Below are 21,388 nucleotides of genomic sequence, written 5' to 3'. Positions count from 1 at the left end.
AATGACTAACCCAGTAGGCACTCAGGTCAGGGACACTGGCTGCCATCTCAGGGCTCAGCCTGGCTCCCGGATCCTGTCCCCATCCCTGTCCCACGCTGCCCGCGCTTGTGTGCCTCTGGGGCGGGGCTCAGGGCTCTCGGCTGGCACCCCACAAGTGTGCGAGTGGGCCTTGCAGGAGGCTTGGGCTCCAGCCGTGCCTGCCCACCACAGGCCAACTTCAAGGACATGGGCTCACTCCTGGGGAGGGCGCCCAGGGAGCAGGCGGCAACCGCGCTGGACTCTCTGGCACCGAGGGGTCCAGGCGCGGTGCTCTGCGGGGATGCAGAGGTCCCACACAGCCCCCGGGCTTGGGCTTTGGCCCAGGTGTGCAGCAGTCACAAAGAGGAGAAACCAAGTGGAGGCCAGCACTCCCGTGCAGTTTAATGTGAAGGGGAACAGGGCATCAAGAGCAGCACTTTACTAAACTGATGTAAAAATGGAACACGATCCAGACATGGCTTTTTACATAGTTCCAAAGCCCCAGTGTCCATCGGAATCGTTTCTTGGAGAGGAGTTGAAGCCCGGTGCGGTCCGCAGGGTCACAGGCTGGCTCTGCATCATGGGCAGCCGGGTCTGGGGTGGGGGGTGGGGGGGAAGGGGCACGTCCCTGCTGGGGCCCTCATTCCTGGACAGCAGCTCTTCCCTCCCCTGCCCTGCTCCAGGCAGGAGTGGGGCGTGGCTAGAAGGAAGGGGCTCCCGCCACTGGTGCCACCACATGCGGTGTGCAGGGAAGGGGCACAGGGCCACCCAGAAGTCTTTCTGGAGGGGACGGGCCCCAGGGCCTCCCAGCAATAAATAGGAAAACAAGTGGAGAAAAAAAACCAACCAGTGTGGCAAGCCCCACACGGTACAAAGGCTCAGCTTGCTCCGCCGGCCCTGCTGACTCTTCACAGACCGGGCGTCTCCAAGTCAGCGCTGGGTCCCGGCGCCTGCGTGGGGAGGTGGGTGGGGTGGGACGCGGGCCAGGCCTGCTGCCAGCGGCTGCCGAGAGGCAGCAGTGCCGGGCCTCGGGTCCCACCGGCAGGACCCTCCCGGCCGGCGCACAGGTGTGGCCGGGCTTGGAGTTTCTGATGGCAGGTGTGGAGCGTGGCCACAGGCAGGCAGAGCCTAGCCCTCACGCACGCTGACACGCGGCTCGGCCAGGGAGCTGTGGATGATGCTGACGATGGACTCTAGGCCCTGGCCCTCCAGAATTGTGCGGTGGTCGCCCTCGATGACGTGCACGGACACCTTCCCGTCGCACACCTGCAGTGGCACGGGACCTGAGGCCGAGGCCCACCCCCTGCCGGGCCCGCAGCCTGAGGCCCGCCTGGCCCCTCCCCTGCCAGGCCCGCTCAGCCCCTCCAGGGCCCGAGGCCCGCACGGCTGCTCACCTGGGAGAGGTTGTAGTCGGCGCCCAGGTCCTCTCCGCAGGCCCCGCCGGTCTTGGCCCGCAGCAGCGTCACGCTGCCCTGGTACTTGGCCTTGGGCCGGTACAGCTCCAGAGCGTGCAGCTTGTGGTAGAAGGACTTTGCGGCGAAGCTCAGCTCGTGGCGGCTCAGGTTCTGGTGGCTCCTAGTGATGAGGTCCACGGCGGCAGCTACTCGTGCATCTAGATCCTTCAGGGGCAGCAGGGCCTCCAGCAACTGTGGGAGAGGCCTATGAGCCGCAGCCCCGCCTGCCCGCGCCCTCCCCTGCGTCTCCAGGCCTGCCCGGGGTCTTCGGGGTGCGGAGCCCTAGAAGCCGCAGCTCCTGGCCCTGGCCTTGCCCACCGTCTTGTGGTCCGCGTCGATGAACTGCTGCACGAAGAAGCACAAGGCCTCGGCCTCTGCTTCCGCCTCACAGCCCAGCGTCATCTTTGCCCGGTAGCTCTGTGGGGGGAGGGGCAGCTGCAGCAGGTATGGCGGTGGCCGGGACCCCTGGGAGATGAGCCCGGCCGTGCGGCCCTCACCTGGGTATAGGCCAGCACATAGGCGGGTGAACCGTCGAACAGGAAGAGGCTATTGTGGGTGGGGGCCGAGCCCTGCTGGGCCTGCAGCTGGGAGCAGATCTCGAAGGCCACGCAGGCGCCGTAGGAGTAGCCAGCCACTCGGTAGGGCCCCTCAGGCTGCACCTGCTTCATGTGGCCGAGGTAGTAGGCCGCCAGGTTGTAGATGCTGTCCAGTGGTGCGGCTGCAGGGAAGGTTATGCACTGGGGCTCAGCGGGGCTCTGATGGGGAGGGCTGCCGCCAGGAGGAGGGGGATGGGCATCGTACCTTGGGTGCACTGCAGGCCGTAGGTGGGCACGCTGAGCTTGGCAGCCAAGCCATGGAACACAGTGGTAGAGCCCTCGATGGCGTGGATCAGGAAGAGGGGCCGCTCGGTGCTCTGCACGGCGTTGAGCCGCGTCAGGGTCGGGCCCCCGGGGTTCACCAGCAGCGTGCTCAGCAGGTCCCGGCTCCAGGACGAGCTTTCCTCCTTGGGCTTGAGGTCCACCGGCTCTGTGGGTAGGACAGAGCCTCCAGGCTGACCACGGACACGCAGAACGCCGTTCTGCTGCCCGTGCCCGACCCCATACCCGGGGCCCTGCACCGGGGAAGGAGAGCCAGCCTCAGCCCCAGCCCCAGCCCCAGCCCCACGCACCAGGGGAGGGAGAGGACAGCTCCTTCAGCTCCTGCAGTGTGAGCTGCCGCACCTCCCGCATGGACAACACCAGGTCGTACTCGCGCTCCAGGGTCTGGCGCACCTCGACGCCCATGAGCGAGTCGAGGCCCAGGTCGGCCAGCGAACTGCTCAGGTTGATGCTCGCCAAGTCCCGGATGCCTGGGAAGGGAGCGTGGCGGTGTCAGGGAGGCTGGGGGCTGCGCTGCCCCTACCGAGACGGCCAGCCAGCGCCACAGCCCTGCCTGGCCACAGACCCTGAGGCTGAGCTCAGAGAGCCAGCGCCAGCTGGGCGGGGACCCGGGGGCTGCGGCTCACCCAAGATGTGTGCCACGGCCTTTGCCAGGTCGCGCTGCCCGGCGCTGTCTGCGCGGGACACGACCTTCTTCTCTGCCAGCACGAAGCTGCTCAGGACGGCGTGGGGCTGGTTTAGGAAGAGGTCCAGGACCTCCATGCAGGAGGTGATGCGCTGCGGTAGTGTGCCCCCGATCACTGTGTCGTTCGTACCCATTGCCTCCAGAACGATGCCCACATCCCCGATGGCACCCCACTGCACGGCAAGGCCTGTGGGCAGCGGGGTGAACGGCGGGCAGGTGAGCGGGGCTGGGTGGGCAGTGGGGTGAACGGCGGGAGGGTGGGGCAGGGCTGGGTGGGCAGCGGGGTGAACGGCGGGCGGGTCGGGCAGCGGGGTGAACGGCGCGCAGGTGAGCAGGGCGAACGGTGGGCAGGTGAGCGGGGCTGGGCGGGCAGTGGGGTGAACGGTGGGCAGGTGAGCGGGGCTGGGCGGGCAGCGGGGTGAACGGCGGGCAGGGGGGGCAGCAGGGCGGGCAGCGGGGTGAACGGCGGGCAGGGGGGGCAGCAGGGCGGGCAGCGGGGTGGGTGAAGAGAACCTACCCGGGAGGCTGTCATGCCGACGCTGCTCACAGATGCGCTCCATGGTGGAGTTGGCAAAGCCATAGTTGGTCTGACCGGCGTTGCCGCGCCCACAGCTCACTGAAGAGAAGGCCACGAAGTAGTCCAGCTCTGGGCAGGCCTCCCGGGTCACCCTGCGGGCATTTCTGTCACTCTCGGCCGGCACCAGGCCCCGGGACCCCCAGCGCAGGCAGCCCGGTGGCCGGGCAGGGCACCCACCTGTCCAGGTGCAGAGTGCCGCTGTACTTGGGCTTGCTGACATCCTGGAAGAGCTCTGGGGTCTGGTTCTCCAGCATGGCGTCTCTCAGCACCTGTGGGGTCATTTCAGCACTGGCCGCGGTCCTGGGCGCCACCCCTCCCCCAGGCATCAGAGGCACTTGGTGCCCAGAACTTTCCTCACCATGGCCAGGTTGAAGACGCCTCCGACAGGGCCCAGCTGCGCGGCCTCAGCGATGAGCGCCCGGGCACCCTCAAGCGAGCTGGCGTCATGGGTGGACACCAGCACCTGGACGCCCTGGCCCCTCCACTCGCAGACCTGCTTGGCCTGGTAGCCTGGGGACAAAGGCCATGCGGCAGCCATGCGGCAGCCGGGCCTCCCGGGGCCCCTGGGGGAGGGCCGGGGCGTGCCCCATCCCCCCCGCCCCAGCAGCTTACCCGTGCGGATCCCGGAGCGCGAGGTCAGCACCAGCCGCTGGGCGCCGCGCTGCACCAGCCACTGCGCGAGCTCCAGGCCAAAGCCGCCCAGGCCACCCGTGATGACGTAGCTCTTGTGAGCTGGGCAGAAGGTCTTGGCGATGGCCGACATCCTGACAGGCTGCACACCTGGCAGCAGGGCTTCCTGCTCCTCCTCACGCACCTGCCGCCGAGCAGAAGGCGCTCAGCGGCCGCCCCCTCCCTGCCCAGGCAGAGCCGGGCCCCTCAACCACTCACCTGGATGAGGACTTTGCCAATGTGCCTGCCCTGGGCCATGTAACGAAAGGCGTCCTCCACCTGGGCCTTGGGGAACACGGTGCGCTTGAGCGGCCGCACCACGCCCTCACGGATGCCGGCCTGCAGCAGCACCGACACCTCCCGCCAGTCGGGGCTGGCCTCCTCGAACAGCGCGTCCAGCAGGATGCCATGGAAGGTGACGTTCTTCAGGAAGACGGCCATGCCTGGGGGGAGGCGTGCGTGCTGACAGCCCGCTCACCCCCCCCCGCCCTCCCCCGGCTCAACCCCCCCCCGCCCCCTCCCCGGGCTCACCCACACGCCCCCCCCCCCCCGCCCCTGGAGCCACCATCTCACCCAGTGGGTGGTTGTTGGAAAGGTCGAATTTGCCGATCTCCAGGAAGCGGCCGTGCTGAGCAAGGCACCTCACGCTGGCCTGCAGCTTCTCCTCCGCCAGGGAGTTGAGGACCAGATCCACACCTGAGGCAGGAGATGGGGGTTCTCACCACCCACACCGGGGGCCAGGCCGGGGCCGCTGGGGGACGGGGGGGGGGGGGGGGGCCTCACCCTTGCCTCCCGTGTGGCGCAGCACGTGCTGTTCAAAGGACGTGTCCCGCGAGTTGGCGAAGCTGGTGTCGTCCAGCTGGGGGAAGCGGGTCTGGAGATATGCCCGCTTCTCGGCAGAGCCTGCAGAGGGAGGCACAGTGAGCCCGGGCAGGGAACCAGGGCCCGGCCCCCAGCGGGGGGGGGGGACCTTACCCACGGTGGTGAAGACGCGGCAGCCCACGCTGAGGGCGATGGCGATGGCGGCCTGGCCCACGCCGCCCGAGCCAGAGTGGATGAGCACGGACTCCCCGCGCCGGACCCGACCTCGCACCACCAGTGCGTAGTAGGCGGTGGCATAGACCACCGGCACGGACGCCGCCTCCTCCAGGGTCCTGGGGACACAGCACGGCTCCGCTCAGGGCTGCTGGCCGCCCCCTCGGTGGCCCGCCCCCTCGGCGGCCCGCCCCCTCACCAGCTGGACGGCACGTCCCAGAGGAAGTCCGGTGACAGCAGGACAGACGTCGCCAGGCCTTCCGCCGGCACTAGCCCCATCACACGCTGGCCACGGGCATCCCGGCCGGAGAACTCCATGCCCAGCATGCAGTCCCGGGTGGCCCACTTCCCTGGGGGTCGGGGGGGGGGGTCAGGGATGAGCACAGGTCCCAGTGCCCGCCCACCCCTCCCACCAGAGCACCGACCCGGCCGGCACCTGGGATGGCGTCGGGGGACAGCTTGCCCGTGGCCAGCATGATGTCCCGGAAGTTGAGTGCGGCGTAGTAGACGGTGCAGAGCTGCGTGCCCTCTGGGCCGGTGCCGGAGGGCGCGGCGTGCCTCAGGGGAGAGCACACCCAGCGGATGGAGGCCAGGTCCCCCCGCGTGAGGACGTTCACGAAGGCGTGTGCCGTCTGCTCCTCTGGCTTGTCTGCAGACAAGAGCGGAGGGCTGCTGAGGTGGCCGGGCCAGGGCCCAGGCCCCTTCCCTGTGCCCCGCGGCAGGCGGGCAGCGCTCACCCTGCTCCAGGGGGAAGTGGCGGAAGGCGCCCCAGACCCCGTCGCGGTACACATTCATCACCAGGTCGCTGGCCAGCAGCTGCTGCAGCTCCGTCGAGCCGGGGTCCAGCGTGGGGACACGGGATGCGGGGCTGAGGTTGGACAGCAGGACGCACCTGTGGACGGCCAGCGATGAAGGGGCTAGGGAGGGGGGAGGGGCGGGGCAGCGCGCCGGGCAGCTCGCCTACCGAATCCGGTGCCCGCCTGGCTCTTTGCGGAGACAGTTCACCAAGCCCACCACGCCTGAGGTTGGGCAGTCCGTGGCCATCAGCCACACAGGCTGAGGAGATGACTCGGCCAGAATGTTCTGCAGAAACAGGAAATCAGCTTTGGGAAGGGCTGCGGCCCAGGCATGCGGCGCAGGTGCGGTTCCCGGGACCCACCTTCAGAGACTCCACCCACTGGAAGCCGGGGTCCTCCACCGACAGGAGGATGGGGCTGTCCTGGGGAGCGGGCCGGCGGCACAGGAAGAGCGCCGTGCCGTAGAAGGACTTCTTCAGGCCCACCAGGCGCAGGGAGGTCTTCGAGAACAGGCTCTCCCACTCCTCCTGCACGTGGGAGTGAGTGGAGGTGATGTAGCCACCAGCCAGGCCCCCCCCAGCCCCCCCCCCCGCCCCACCGGCCCCCGCAGCAGTACCTGGCTCAGTAGGCAGGGTCCATCCTGTGGCTCCGAGGAGAGGAAGGCCAGGGTCTCCCCGAGGGCGTGCCCCCGGAGCAGGGTGTGCAGCAGCAGAAAGCCGCCCTCCTTCAGGGCAGCGGCCATGTGGCCCAGCGCCAGGGCCGGGCTGCCCAGCCCCAGGGCACAGTTGCACAGCAGGAGATCGGCGGCACCCAGGTGGCTGGGGGCGGGACCGGCGGGGTCCCACTGGCTCTGAGCCACGTCCCTCTGCTGCAGCTGGGGGTGGGCAGCCTCCAGGGCCTGGGGGAGGGGGTCAGTGGCCATGTAGTCCAGTTGTAGCATGGGCTGTGTGTTGAGCAGGGCCGGGATGCGGGAGTACAGGCGACCCTCTCCGGCCAGCACCTGGGGGGTGGAGCAGCGAGAACTAGCAAAACCGAGAGCTTCTCGGGGCAAACACCACGGAACCCAACGGCACCCAAAGACAGGCCTACCTCGACCACCTTCATCTTGAGGCTGGGCAGGTTCTCCATGGCGGTGTCAACGCAGGCCTTGAGCGCCCGTGAGTCGAGCAGGCCGCAGAGCAGGGGGTCCTCGGGCAGCAGGGCCCGCTCCTGGCCCAGGGCCTGGGCCAGGCCCAGCTGCAGCTTCCCGTTGAGCTGCAGTTGGCAGGCAGCCGCCAGCAGCCGAGGAAGCCCCTGCGGCGAGGGCTCCCGGAGGGCCTGGGCCCCGTCCAGCCCAGGCACCACCATTTTCAACCCTTGCTGGGCTGCCTTGATCTGCAGAGCCTTCGTCAGCCCTGCGGAGGGGAGAGGGGGCCGTGTCCCATGAAGCTCCCGCTGCCTCCCAGAGCCCACTGTGGCCTGTCCCCAGGTAGACGGCAGGAGGAACCGAGAGCTAGCTGGGGTGAGCGGTAGCGGCCTCAGGACGTGTGTGTGGGAGTGGCCGTTTAGGTCTATGAGGCCAGAGGCGCAGCTGCAGCCGCAGACCTTGGCCTGTCCCCGCCACGGGCCCAGCACTGGCCAGGCAGGGCCTCACCCATGCAAAGGCGCAGCTCCTCCTGCAGAGCGCTACTCTCCAACAGGCACCCCGGCTCCACGTGCGGCGTGAAGCAGAACGTCTCCAGGGTGGGTGTCAGCTGATCCTGCTGCCTCCGTGGGGCCGCCGACGTGTGGAGCCGCGAGATGTGGGCGCCGCCGGCCACCGTGCTGCTCAGACAGTGGTTCACCACCACATCCGCCACTGTGGGGGTGTACGTGGCCGTGAGTGGGCAGCGCCCAGCGGGGACATGGCCAGTACATGGGCCGGGGAGGGGCCAGCTACCTTGGGTCTGGCCCTGAAGCGTGTACAGCTTGCGCAAGTGGGTGGCGGGGTCGATGTGGATGGCAGTGAAGCGGGTGGGCAGGTGCAGGCTGCGCCGGCTCAGGCCCAGGATGGACACCTGCAGCATCGTGTCCAGGAAGGTCACCCAGTTGTCCTTCCAGAGCAGCTTGCCCGAGCTCCCTGCGGCAGAAGGACTGGTCAGCCCCCTCAAGCCTCACCGCCCTAGCCTGCAGGAGAGCCGCGCGATGCCCTCACGTACCCTCGAGGCTGGCGTCCAGGATGCCCTGGAACTGGGGGCCGTAGTCATAGCCGCGCAGGCGCAGTGCTTTGTAGACGTCTGCCTGGGTCAGGCGGGGGGCAGAGGCGGGCTCGGCGGGTTCCAGGCCTTCGGGGTGGTCGAAGAGCTTGGGGTCTGGATTCTCCCACAGGTATACTTTTCCTGAGTGAGGAGCAGGAGGGCCCTGGTCTGAGTGGGCTGGTGCCAGCGCCCTGTCCCCCAGGCCCGGCTGGTCGACTCACCGCTCACGATCAGATTCCCGCTGTCAGACACCTCGAAGGTGTGGGAAGCCTCCAGCAGCCGCACCTCCAGGGACACGGTTCCTGTGGAGGGGCGGGGTTAGTCGGCACCCCCCCCCCCCCCCAGTTCCTGCCCCTCCCCGGAGACGCCCTCACCTGTCTTGGGCAAGATGGTGGCCTGATGCAGAGTCACATTCTCGAACACCACAGGGGTCTGCTCCAGGGTCAGGGACAGGCTGCGAGCCAGCGTCCTCCACACCAGGTACAGGTAGCCCGTGGCGGGGAACAGGACTCGGCCGTCGATGCGGTGGTCCACCAGGTAGTGGTCCGTAGACTCAGGGCTGGTGTCTGCAGGGAGGCAGTGGGGCTCAGCGGCTGCCCATCCACCCGGAGGAGCCCACCCGTGGCCAGGCCGACTCACCGATGTTATAGATGGTGGCGGACGAGGAGCTGTTCCCACTGGGGAAGTCGGTGGCGGCTGGCACATCCCAGGTCTGGCTGTGGTCCCACTTGATAGAAGGGGAGATGAGCGGGGTCCCGCGGGGGGCGGGCAGCTCCATGGGTGGGAACAAGCCGTTTGGGTTGACGTCGATGCTAGCACGGGGAAAGGGAGCTCTGAGCAGTGCACTTGGCCTGCCCACGCCCCACGCCCGGGGTGTGTGTGTGCATGTGCGGACGCTGCGCATGTGCGTGCGTATGGACAGATGCGGCCGGCCAATGGGCGGGAAGAGGAGCTGGCGCTCACCCAGTGAGGTGCAGCTTGCCGAGGTTGGTGAGGAGGAATTCCAGGTTGTCTCTGTGGTCCTTCTTCATGAGGGGGATGATGGTGCAGCTGGTCTTCACGCCTCGCTTCAGGACGGCCTGGGGCCGGGCGGGGCAGAGGGGGGCTTGACCACCATGTCCCCGCCCCCAAGCTGGCAGGGCTGGCCCCAGCCCCTCCCCCAGGCAGGCGGGTGCACACCTGTAGCAGGGCGTGGGATGCGATCTCCAGCACCACGGCGTGCTCCGGGATGTGCCGCAGGGCCTCCTGGAAGAGCACGGGGCTCACCAAGTTGTTCACGTTGTACTCTGCGGAGGATGTCTGCGCCAGGCTGCTCCCCCACTGAGCCTCCGGAATGGAGGTGCTCAGCCAGCGCGCTGATCGAGGCCGGGGACTCCGGATCACCTGCACAAAGGAGCTAGTCAGCACCCACTGCCCGGGCCACTCCAACCTTCGGGGGCCAAGAAACCCCCGGCACCCACCTTCTTGAGGGCCTGCAGCAGCGTGGGGGCGATGGACTCCATGTAGTAGGAATGGAAGGCAATGCCCCCTGTCCGCACTTCCTTGGCGAACACGCCGTCCTGCTTCAGCTGCTCCACAAACTTGCTCACTGAGGCCTGGGCAGAACAGGTGGTCAATGGGGCCTTGGCAGCCGGTGTCCTGGGCCCCCCACTCAAACCAGGTCTTGGAGCTGGTGGGCTGCAGAGCTCCCCCGGGGCCAGCAGAGCTCTGGGGATGTGTGTGGCCTGGTGAGCCGACACCGGGGCCTGGTCCACAGAGCCAGGGAGACACATGGGGCCCGCCCCGCCACGGGGCCCACCTGAGGTCCAGAGATGGTCACGGTGTCCTCGGAATTGTGGCAGGCTGGCACAACACCGGGGGGGCAGCTCCGCTTACACTCCTCCCAGGACAAGCCTGTGAACACAGCCTGGCCGTGAGGGGATCCGGGCCCACCCACCTGCCTTCCTGAGCAGGGAGGGCGTTGATGGGGCTCAGAGGAGAAAGGACATGAATGGAGGCCATCCAGCCCCCGCCTCATCCGCTCCCACACGGGGAGGGGCATGGGCAGGTCGCAGGTGAGCCCAGGAGGGAGTGCAGGGCCTCGTCCTCACCGGGGACTGCCAGGGCCTCATCCTGCTGCCCAGTCCCGGCTGGAGTGAGTCCCCCCGGGTAACACAGCAGTCATGGGGCAGGGGGCCCGGGGGCCGGCCCCGGGGGAGACCTACCCACAGCTGCCATGGAGCCGGACGGGAGCTTGGCCTCCTTGATGCACTGGCCTCTCCAGTAGGCACAGAGCACAGCTTCTTCCTGCGACAGGCACCCGTCGGCATAGCCGCAGGCCACCTCCCCCAGAGAGTGCCCGATGATGCCGTCTGGCTTTAGGCCCACGGAGGTCAGTAAGTCGATGAGGGCAATCTGTGGGGAGGACAGGGCGTCTTAGGTCGGGCCCCCCCCCCCCGCCCGAGCTCGGTGGGCCAGGCCTCTTGGGAAGCCTGGACTTGTGCCCAATTAAAGGCACATGGTGCCCAACGACCGAGCAGGGACATGGCTGAGTGGCATGGTGACTGCAGCTCTGCTGCGGGGCAGAGCCCTGGGACCCCAGACCTGGCGCCAGGTGGGCGTCTACCTGGATGGCCGTGAGGCTCACAAAGGCGTGCACGATATCGTCAAAAGAGTTGTCCTGGTTGCTCAGCAGCTCCGACACCTTCACTCCCAAAGGCTTCAAGGCCTCGTCTGAGCGCAGGATGGAGTCACGGAAGCTGTCCAGCCGCATGAGGCTCAGCCCCATTCCACGCCACTGCGTGCCCATCCCTGTTCCAGACAGATCGTCAGGGCTAGAGTCATAGCCGTGTCCTGCGCCAGGGAGCGACCCCATGGGCTCGAAGGGGGACTCACCTGAGCAGATGAACCAGAGGGGGCGCCTGCCTGTGGAGACTTGCTGTACCTCCTGGTTGCCGCCTTCCACGCCCAGCACCGCGTAGCCCCTGAAAGGCATGGCTGTGGGAGCGGTAGCTGCGATGTCGTTGAGCATGCTCAGGAAGGCCAAGTCCTGGCTGTGCCGGCGGCCCTGGTCCAGCAGGCTCTGCACGGCCTCGGGGGTGCGCCCGCTGGCCTGCAGCAGGCGGGGCAGGGCGGCGTGGGGGGCGGGCTCGGGGGGGCGCTGGGTGTTGGGCTGCAGGATGACGTGCACGTTGCAGCCGCCAAAGCCGAACGAGTTGATGCTCACCAAGCCACCGCGGACAGGCAGGGGCCGGTCCACCACCTGCAGCCGCCCGTCACGCAGGGCTGGAATGGCAGGGTTGGGGTTGTGGAAGTGCAGGTTGGGGGCCCAAAGCCCGTGTTCCAAGGACAGCAGCACCTGTGGATGGAGCATGACAGGGGGCACCTGACTGCCCTCACCTGGGAGCTGCACACGGGAGTGGTCAACACAAGACGCTCCCTGCTTTGGACCTTGTGCCCTGTGGTCCCCACCCTGATGGGAACCAAGGAGGGGGGCCCCCCACGGGACGCTAACCCTCCAGACAGGCCATGCAGACCCCTTGCTCTTCAGCAGGGCCAGGCTGGAAGCCCCGGCCCCTGGGCTGGGTGCAGGTCGTCATCGGTGAAGTGTGGGCACTCCAGAACAGCTATCTGCCTGTGCCGGCCCCAGGCCTCTTCCCATTCTCAAGTCCAGCACATGGTCCCAGCCCCGGAGACGTGCCTGCCCCCAGCCAGTGTCTAATCCTAATCCCATCTGAACCGTTCCCAGTTAAGCCATCAAACCGTTCAGCAGGACCCCATATTCCCCAGGAGTCAGGCTGGGGCTCCTGTCTCCAGCTGGCAGTAAGTCAGGGCACAGGCCAGTGTGGCTGTGGGGCTAGCCGTCCCGACAGGGAGGCCCGGAGCCTGTCCCACTCACCTTGGCCAAGGCTGCCAGCCCCGATGCAGGCTCAGGGTGCCCCATGTTGGACTTGGTGGACCCGATCAACAGGGGGTCCTTGCGGGAGCTGCACAGGGCCTCATCGATGCCGTTCAGCTCTTGGGGGTCGCCCACCTGTGGGGCGGGAGGTGAAGGATGAGCCAAGAGGCCTCCGGCAGAGGCGGGGCGTCACAGGTGGGGGCCAGGGGGGGCCTTTCCTCACCTTGGTGCCGGTGCCATGGGCCTCGATATACTCCAGGGCCTTAGGGTCCAGCCCGGCCGGCAGGTACATGGACCGCAGGAGCTGCTCCTGCACCTCCCCGGAAGGGAAGGTCACACCTGCGTGGCGGGGGAAGCCAGCGTCAGCCCCTGTGGCCGCCCCAGCCCTGCAGCTCGCAGTCCCTGCGCCCACCTTGCTCTTTGAAGCCGTCTGTGTTGGTGCCAGCGTTCAGGATGGTGGCGTACACCCGTCGAGCCAGGGACTTCTTCAGCAGCAGCATGGCCACCACGGCCTCCGACCGGCAGTACCCATTTCCTGGGGTGGAGCAGAGCCTCAGCAGGGCCCGGCCACTCGGGGACGGACCATGAGCCCACTCCTGGCAGGACGAGGGCAGGTCTCGCCCAGGGCTACCCTGCCGCCTCACCTTCGGCGTCGAAGGACTTGCAGGTGCCCTCGGGGCTCAGCATGCCCAGCTTCATGAACTGCACTGAGGTGTTGGGCTTCAGCATCAGGTTGATGCCGCCCACCAGGGCAGCGGGACACTCGCCGCTGCGGATGGCCTGGTAGGCGCTCTGCAGGGCCAGCAGGCTGGACGAACAGGCTGTGTCGATGGCGGTGCTGGGCCCTGTGGGCAGGGCCAGGGGCAGGTGTGGGCGTCCCGGGGCGGCCACCCTGGCCCAAGCAGCACGTGGCTCACCTCGGCGACCCAGAGCCAGGCAGTGCTGCCCCCCCCCCCCGACCTGAGGCTGGGACGCCCTACCTTTGAAGTCAAAGAAGAAGGAGAGCCGGTTGGCCATCATGGCGCGCTGGCAGCCCACCATGCTATAGCCCAGCAGCGTCTCCGGGTCTCGGCTCAGGGCCTCAGAGGCCTCTGAGCCACTCACTCCCACCCAGACGCCGGTGTGTGTCCCTCGGAGCCAGGCAGGGTTGATGCCTGTCAGAAGCGGCAGTCAGGCCCAGCTATTGAGTGGAGGCCTCGGGCCCTCAACCCAGCAGGCTGGGGTAAGAGCGAGAGGCCCCTCCCAGCAGGCCCAAGAGGCCTGAGCAGGTACTGCCAGGGGTGGGCAGCCAGCCCAGGTAGAGCTGAGAACCGAGAAGTAGGTTACAGAAGAAGTGGGGCACCAGGGGGCAGGCTGGGCCCCCAAGGCCCAGGTCAAAGAGCAACCAAAGCAAGGACAGAGGCCAGCACTGTCCCCAGCAGCACTGTGGCCGCTGTCACTGGCAGGCTTGACAAGCCTGCTGGGCAAGAAGCAGGCCGACATGGAGGGCGGCCTGCTTCAGGACAGACTGAGATAAGGAGTTGCGGGGAAACAAAGGCCGAGTGTCCGGACCGGGGAGGAAGAGGATGCTGCGCAGAGACTGGGCAGCAGAAGGGCCTGAAGCAAAGGCCCCCACTGTGGAGGCCGGCGGGAGACACGCTGCTGGGCCTGCACTGCGCCGAGGCTGGGGTGTGGATCTGGGCTCCATGGCTAACCCCAGTTCCAGCTGGCATCTAAAGACCAAGGCCTACCCTCGTCATCTCCACGCTGGCCGCCCACTGGGAGACTGGCCCAGGAGAGGTTTGGGTTGTGCCCCAGGCTGCTGGGCAGCTGAGTGGACAGGGCCATCTGGATAGCCGTACGGGGAAAAGCGCGGCTCTTCACAAGCAGGCCAGAGCGGCAGCTCCACCCGCACCTGCAGACCAGCCGCACACCAGGCTATGAGCAGACCGGTGACAGGGCACGTCTGGGACACTGGGGGGGCCCCACCTGAGCCACAGCCCACACTGGGGCCGCGACCAGGGAGAAGCAGGTTCATGCCACGCTTTCCTGAACGAAAACCACTGCTGCGGCACTTTCTTTCCTTTTCCTTCTGGCAGTGCAAGAACCCAGGGCCTCGTACACCAATGCTGAGAAGAGCACAGTGGCCCCATCCCAGAAAGTTCTACCTCGGCAGAAAGGAGTCTGTGCATGATCCCCTCCCCCACAGGGCCCTGGGAAGCAACAGCAAACCCCAACTCACCTCCATCAACAATCGCCTCATAGGCCACCTCCAGCAGCAGCCGGAGCTGGGGGTCCATTGTGTGCGCCTGCTTGGGATGCACCCCGAAGAAGGACGCGTCGAACTTGGATATGTCCTTCAGCTTGCCGCTCCTCCGGGGCAGCCCGTAGAGCCCTGTGAGTCAGAGCAGGTAGGATGCCCCCTGAAGGAGCCCATGGGCACTGCAGGCCCCGGACCCAGGCTGAACTCCAGGCACCCAGGCCACTTGGGAGAGGTTCCCTGGGAGTGGGGGACCCCAGCTGTGAGACCCTCTGCCTGGTGCGGGGCTGGCGGAGCCAGCTGCAGCACGCTGACTCACACCCCACACCCCGTCCATCAGGTAGAGCGGCTCTGGGCGTGAGAATCAAGCCAGCCTCCCCGGCCGTGCTGCGTGCCAGCTCAGGGCACAGGCCATCTTGCCAGCATGAGCAGGGGGTGGCCCTGTGGGGGGACCCAGTCCCCTTGGCCTAAGGGGGGTAGGGAGGGATGGGGATGGAAGTCGCTCAACGCAGAATGTCAACGCTGGTCCTTTGTGAGCCTAGCCTCAGCCCCACAGCTGTGTGTGGAAGCCCCCTAAGCATCCTACTCCAAAAAGCACCACAGTTCCAGAACCTTTCCTGCAGCCCGCCCACCCCCCCAGAGGTCCCGCTGGGCTGCTCACCGGCCTTCCATCTCCGGTCGTCGTCGGTGATCATGTCCACACCACCAATAAGGTTGGCCCAGAACTCCTCCAGGTTCTCCGACTCGGGCAGCTTCCCTGACATTCCAGCAATCACGACCTCCTCCATGGTTCTGTGGGTTGGCCGCGTGGTCCAACATTAGTCCAGTGGCGAAGATTCCCCTGACCGGCTGTACTGCTTCCTGCCTCTGCCCTCCCCGGTGCTGGAGCCCTGACCTGGTGGTACCCACCCAGGTAATGACCTGGAATGACCCTGCCGTGCTCCGCAGCCTCAGCTCCCCAACGGGACGGGGGACACACAACCCAGGGGTCGGGGAGGCGCGAGGGGGCCGAGTGCCGAGGAGCTCCCCTCGGGGCAGGCCACCCTGAGCCAGGGCTGCCTCCGCCTCCCCTAGCCGGCCCGGGGAGATCGGGGCCGAGGCCTAGCCCGGACAGGGTAAAGCGGCCCCTGGCTCAACCGCCGCCCTCCGGCGAGGCCGGGCCCTCAGCCCACCTCCACCTCCCCGGCCCCGAGCCCGGGCCTCGCCGCCCGGGGCCCAGCGCGGAGGCCCCGCGCCGCGCTCGCGGCCGGCCCAGTGACTTCCGCCGAGGCCCCCGCGCCTCGTGCGCGCGGCGGCCGCACCCCCGCCGGGCCCCGAGGAGGCCCGAGCCCCCGGCCGGCGCATCCACGCGGCCCCGCGCGCCCGGCCTCCCGCACCGGCCGGCGGCGCGCCCACGTGACACGGCCGTTCGCCGGCGCCCCCGGCCCGCGCCCCCCCACCCCGGCGGCCGGAGCTCCGCGGGCGGCCCGGGGGCGGCCGGCGCCTTTGTGGGCGGGAGAGACGGCGGCGGCCCCCGGCCGCCCCCCGCCCGGCCCCGAGCCGGGTCCCGCGCGGCCCGGGCCCCGCGGCGCGGCCGTACCTGGCTGGGCGCGGCGGCGGGCGGCGGCGGGGCGCGGGGCGGGCGGCGGCGGCGGGCGGACGGGCGGAGCGGAGGGCCGCTGCCGTCTCTCTGGCTCCCTCTAGGCCGCGCCGGCGCTATTTAAACCGCGGCCATCCCCGCGCGGCCACGCCACATGGGCTGACAGCTTGGCTGCGCCGCCCAGGCCAATGAGCGTCGGGGCTGCGCCCCGGGACCCGGCGCGCCGCCGCCGGTGGGGTGATGCCCGCGCGCGCCGCCCCCCGGCCGGACCCCGCGCGGGAGCGCGCGCGGGGCGGGAGCGCGCGGCCCCCGCCCGCTTCCGACCCCGCCCCCGGCGCACGGCGGGGGACGCCGGGGTCCGCGCGGGCGCCCCGGGTCCGCGGGGGCCACGTGTGCGCGGCGCTCCGGCGGGGCGGGGCGGGCGTGCGGGGCCGCGCGGGAAACCGCACTGGGGAGCACTGAGAATCGCACCGGGGAGCACCCCCGAAGGGACCGACAAGCACCGGGAGCGTCCCGAGGCCACGCGGGCTCAGGCCCCGTCCTCGCCGCTCTCCGCCGCGGTCGCAGCGCGCGGAGCTGGGGGGCGGGGCCTGCTCCTCGATGCGGCCAATCCGGAGCCGGGGCTTCTCGTGCTCGCCCAATGGCGGCGCGCGGGTGGGCGTTGCTAGGCGATAGGGCGAGGGGCCGGCGCCGGCGGCGCAAGCGCGGTCGTTGACCCTGGCCGAGGGCGCCCCTCGTGGGGTTACTGCCGGTCAAGCCCCGGGTTCCGCTGGCCGGCCGCCCGGGGCGCCCCCCGGCGCCCCCAGCCCCTGCCGTCCCCCGCGGCCGCCGGGACACCGGAACGCGGGCGGCGCCGGGGCCGATGGCGGGCGCGGCTCGCGGTCCGGGACCCCCGCCCGCGCGATGGAAACAAAGGAGCCGCTGCTCGCCTCCCGGAGCCGCGGCGGGCTTCCGGCCTTCCCCGCCATTCCGCCGGGAGGCGGGCCAGCCAGGCCCTCCGACGACCGGGAGGCCCGGCCTCCGCGTGGGCCCCGAGACCCCGACCTCCGCGTGGGCCCCGAGACCCCGACCTCCCGCCTGGGCCCCGAGACCCCGGCCTCCGCGTGGGCCCCGAGACCCCGACCTCCCGCCTGGGCCCCGAGACCCCGGCCTCCCGCCTGGGCCCCGAGACCCCGGCCTCCCGCCTGGGCCCCGAGACCCCGACCTCCCGCCTGGGCCCCGAGACCCCGGCCTCCCGCCTGGGCCCCGAGACCCCGACCTCCCGCCTGGGCCCCGAGACCCCGACCTCCCGCCTGGGCCCCGGCCTCCGCGTGGGCCCCGAGACCCCGACCTCCCGCCTGGGCCCCGAGACCCCGACCTCCCGCCTGGGCCCCATGACCCCGACCTCCCGCCTGGGCCCCGGCCTCCGCGTGGGCCCCGAGACCCCGACCTCCCGCCTGGGCCCCGAGACCCCGACCTCCCGCCTGGGCCCCGAGACCCCGGCCTCCCGCCTGGGCCCCGAGACCCCGACCTCCCGCCTGGGCCCCGAGACCCCGACCTCCCGCCTGGGCCCCGGCCTCCGCGTGGGCCCCGAGACCCCGACCTCCCGCCTGGGCCCCAAGACCCCGACCTCCCGCCTGGGCCCCATGACCCCGACCTCCCGCCTGGGCCCCGACCTCCGCGTGGGCCCCGAGACCCCGACCTCCCGCCTGGGCCCCGAGACCCCGGCCTCGGCCCGGCCTCCCGCCTGGGCCCCGAGACCCCGACCTCCCGCCTGGGCCCCGGCCTCCACGTGGGCCCCGAGACCCCGACCTCCCGCCTGGGCCCCGAGACCCCGGCCTCCCGCCTGGGCCCCGAGACCCCGACCTCCCGCCTGGGCCCCGAGACCCCGGCCTCCCGCCTGGGCCCCGAGACCCCGGCCCGGCCTCCGCCTGGGCCCTGCCACTCCGGCCAGTCCCCACTCCACCCAAGTGCACACTGAGGCCCGGAAGGTTCCACAGGAAGCTGTACTGTGAACAGCTCTCCCTCTCTAGGCCCCGAGACGCTGTGTGTCTGGCATAGCTCTCGCTTATAATCCTGCCTATTCAGGAGGCTGAGACCTGAGGATTGAGGTTGTAAAGCCAGCCCTGGCAGAGAAGCCTACCGGTTAGACTCTTTACCTCCAAAAAGCTAGAAATAGAGCTCGGCTCAAAACGGTACAGTGCCAGCTTTCAGCAAAAAGAGCTCAGGGATGAGGCTGGGAAGGCGGCTCAGTGGTAGAGTGCTTGCCTTGCATGGATGAGGCCCTGGGTTCGATTCCTCAGCACCACATAAGCAAAAAGAAAAAAGCCAGAAGCGGTGCTGTGGCTCAAGTGGTAGAGCGCTAGCCTTGAGCTGAAGAGCTGAGGGACAGCGCCCAGGCCCAGAGTTCAGGCCCCACGACCGGACCCCCCCCCCCAAAAAAAAAAAATTAGGCCAGGCACGGATGGCTCATGCCTGTAATCCTAGCTACTCAGGAGGCTGAGATCTGAGGATCGTGGTTCAAAACCAGCCCGGGTAGGAAAGTCTGTGAGACTCTTATCTCCAATAAACCACTAGAAAACCAGAAGTGGTGCTGTGGCTCAATTAGTAGAGCGCTCGCCTTGAGCTGAAGAGCACAGGGACAGGGCCCAGGCCGAGTTCAGGCCCCATGATCAGACCCCCCCCCCCCCCCCCCCCCCCCCCCGCCAAAAAAAGAGCTCAGGGATGGCGACCAAGTCAAGCCCCACAACCAGAAAAAAAAAAAAAACAAACACCTCAGGGTTGTCTGCCGGGCTGGCTCTGAACTGTGGTCCTCAGGTCCCAGACTCCCGTGAAGCTAGGACTGCAGGTGGTGAGCCACTGGCTGAGGCTGGCATGCTCTCGTGGTGCACGCATCTCATCCTTAGGTGCCCACCGTGGGTGCCTGGTGGCAGAAGGTTCTGCTGTTGTGATTGGGGGGTGCACAGTAGGCGCCAAGGGTCAGGCACCCTAAGCGACAGCTCCCGCCCCTGGGAGGCCCCTCAGGTCGTGCTCCGCGGTCCGGCCTCGCATCCTCTCCAGGCTCTGGGGAAGGCCGCTGCCCGGCATGGCCGGCACAGGTGGCTGTGTGCAGTTGACACAGGCAGGTGTGCACCTGCCAGGGAAGCCTGGCTTCCCGGTACCCCCATTTCCCAATCAGGACAAGACCGACAACTCTGCTGGCCAACGGCTGCGGGGAGGCGCTGGGCTTTACTAGCTCTCCGGGCGGTCAGGGAGGGGGCCTTGCCCTTCATGCCAGCTTGCAGGCCGCGTGCCGACCCGTACCCCTCGAATGTACAGTGCCCAAGCGCCGCCGGGGAGGTCAGGCCTTCGGGCTGTAGTTGCGGACGGCCAGGGGCTGCTGGCAGTGTCTGCACTTCACAGGTCCAGGCCTGGCAGGCCTGGCAGGTGTGGCCCGGGGCTGAGTCGCCACCTTCGACCCCTGGACGGCGAAGGCTGCCTGCGGCTTGCTGGCGCTCCTGCTGGCCTTCTGTGGACGGCAGTCTGGTGGCGGCGGCGGCGAGGGCGGCGAGGGCTCTGTGGCAGGGGAACAGAGAAGGTGCACGGTTAGGAGGCAGGAGGGGCGGGGACCCACGCCGCTGAGCCCCCACCCGTGGGGGCCTGGCCCGGCTATCCGGAGGCAGCCTTGGGTCACCCGGTGGCAAAGGCCACACCAGGTTCACCAGGTTCTGTGTGGATGCTCAGGCTGCCCCCGCCCCCACCCCGCTGCAGGCCGCCGAGGAGCCGTCCCTGCCCTGGTGAGCGGGCCGGGCCCAGACCTGGGACGCGGGAGCTCTCCTACACACGGGCAAAGGCCAACCCGGGGCATGTCCGGCACGGGCCCTGGTGGCCGTGGCTCGGGGAGGAACCCAGGGCCTGGTAGAGGGTGGGTAAGCGCCCCACCATGGAGCCCTTCTGCCTGACCGTGCCTTTCTGAGTTTTGAAGATTTTTTTTATTTTTTTTTTTGGTCCGGTCGTTGGGCCTGAACTCTGGGCCTGGGCGCTGTCCCTCAGCTCTTCAGCTCAAGGCTAGCGCTCTACCACTTGAGCCACAGCACGACTTCCGGCTTTTTTCTTATGTGGTGCTGAGGAATCGAACCCAGGGCCTCAGGGCCTCAGGCACGCAAGGCAAGCGCTCTACCACTGAGCCACCTTCCCAGCCCAGTTTTGAAGATTTTTATACGATGTATTTCTTTGGTAAGACAATAGTGTTAAAAATACAGACAAGCTGTCCCTCTCTGGAAGGCTGGGCCAGCACACCTGGGGGACGTGACCCATGGGGTCAGGAACTGTGTCCAGGAGAAGGATCTGGAAGGCCCCGGGCAGGGGTTGATCACTGTGGCAGCTCTGCAGCCAGCCAGCCTGCGGCCACAGAGGTGAGGGCAGGCTGCCCCCACCCGGCCTAGGCCCCGTTTCCCACGGCCAGCCTCCCTTGCTCTGCAGGCTCAGTGAAGTTCTGGGTGCCGAGGACCTTCCCTCCTCTTCATAGAGGCCCCGCCCCCTGCGCCCTGTCCAGCCCTTGTCAACGCCGTGCCTGGGTGATCTCTTGGAGCCCCGGTGGTCCTTCCAGACCAGCATGAGAACTGGGCAGACTTGGGGCCCTCTCGTGTCTGTCTGTGCCTCTTCCTGCAGAGCCTCCCGTGGGAGGGAGGCCCGAGGCTGGCCAGGCTCTCAGGGCCCGCCTCACTGTTCCCTGGCCAGGAGACATCAAGCTGAGCCCATCCCACCTGCGTGCTGGGCTGCCCGGCTGAGGTCCGACGCGCAGCTGGGCTGTCAGTGTTCTCTGGCTGCTCCTTACCCGACCTGTTCTGTCCAGCAGGCTGCGATTTCTTCACCAAGCTCTGAAGAGGCCTTGGGGAAATCTGGATGCATACCTTGCCAAGTACAGGCTCCCTACACCTGCCTTCTGCTCCCTCTGTTCTGCCTCTGGCCTACCATGTGATTCCGGAAAGTTCTGTGAAATATTTAAGGCCTTTCTCTCACTCTTAACAGAGAGTGGTCCCTCACAGGTTTTCCTTCCCCCAGGGTCTCAAGGCAGGACTCTGGTGTGTGTGCACGCACGTGTGCGTGTGCCTGTGCTAATCCTGGAGCTTGAACTCTGGGCCTCGGTGGCCTCGGGCCACTTGAGCCATTACTCTATGTCTAGCTTCCTGGTGGAGATAAGAGTCTCATAGATTTTCCTGCCCAGGTTAGCTTCCAACCTCCATCCTCAGATCTCAGCCTCCCGAGTAGCTAGGATGACAGGCGTGAGCCACCATGCCTCGGGTGGAACACATTTGGCTGTGGGAGCCTAGAAGAACCCATTGGAGAAGGCTGGTGCCTCAGGTGGGGCGCCAAGCACCCGGGAGCTCCAGGCCCACCCTCCTG

At 68.3% G+C, this 21,388-nt stretch overlaps 3 protein-coding genes across 4 annotated transcripts in view; 1 reads left to right on the top strand and 2 right to left on the bottom strand.

Annotated features, from left to right (window-relative positions):
• Nucleotides 1-395: 395 nt before the first annotated feature.
• Fasn (fatty acid synthase) lies at nt 396-16,047 on the bottom strand. Its single transcript, XM_042668716.1, has 43 exons — nt 16,025-16,047; nt 15,107-15,237; nt 14,428-14,580; nt 13,187-13,360; nt 12,851-13,051; nt 12,619-12,741; nt 12,430-12,545; nt 12,207-12,341; nt 11,204-11,666; nt 10,935-11,119; nt 10,534-10,723; nt 10,128-10,222; nt 9,790-9,924; nt 9,509-9,712; nt 9,293-9,408; nt 8,969-9,141; nt 8,704-8,895; nt 8,551-8,631; nt 8,291-8,470; nt 8,032-8,211; nt 7,747-7,950; nt 7,203-7,507; nt 6,730-7,113; nt 6,476-6,640; nt 6,281-6,399; nt 6,054-6,208; nt 5,753-5,965; nt 5,516-5,666; nt 5,257-5,435; nt 5,065-5,184; nt 4,855-4,977; nt 4,501-4,724; nt 4,225-4,426; nt 3,971-4,122; nt 3,790-3,881; nt 3,553-3,704; nt 2,977-3,222; nt 2,641-2,820; nt 2,274-2,498; nt 1,970-2,190; nt 1,791-1,889; nt 1,413-1,664; nt 396-1,284 (listed from the first exon to the last, which is right to left on the bottom strand). The coding sequence occupies exons 2-43, from the start codon at nt 15,231-15,233 to the stop codon at nt 1,147-1,149; spliced, it is 7,524 nt and encodes a 2,507-aa protein (XP_042524650.1). The 5' UTR covers nt 15,234-15,237; nt 16,025-16,047; the 3' UTR covers nt 396-1,146.
• LOC122098336 (basic proline-rich protein-like) lies at nt 15,372-18,018 on the top strand. The gene is made up of 2 exons (XM_042668712.1): nt 15,372-16,055; nt 16,693-18,018. The coding sequence occupies exons 1-2, from the start codon at nt 15,372-15,374 to the stop codon at nt 18,016-18,018; spliced, it is 2,010 nt and encodes a 669-aa protein (XP_042524646.1).
• A 1,247-nt stretch (nt 18,019-19,265) lies between these two features.
• Nucleotides 19,266-21,388, bottom strand: part of Ccdc57 (coiled-coil domain containing 57) — an 82,785-nt gene continuing 80,662 nt past the window's right edge. For both annotated transcript variants that reach the window (XM_042668717.1, XM_042668719.1), the window contains one exon: nt 19,266-19,558. In XM_042668717.1, coding sequence (XP_042524651.1) covers nt 19,344-19,558 — 215 coding nt within the window. In that variant the 3' untranslated portion in view covers nt 19,266-19,343. The remainder of the gene's footprint in view (nt 19,559-21,388) is intronic.

This window comes from Dipodomys spectabilis, unplaced genomic scaffold (genome assembly GCF_019054845.1).
Source record: "Dipodomys spectabilis isolate Male_0828 unplaced genomic scaffold, ASM1905484v1 ptg000476l, whole genome shotgun sequence".
Classification (NCBI taxonomy): domain Eukaryota; kingdom Metazoa; phylum Chordata; class Mammalia; order Rodentia; family Heteromyidae; genus Dipodomys; species Dipodomys spectabilis.
Note: the sequence above shows the minus strand (reverse complement) of the source record. Positions and strands in the feature narration are given on the sequence as shown.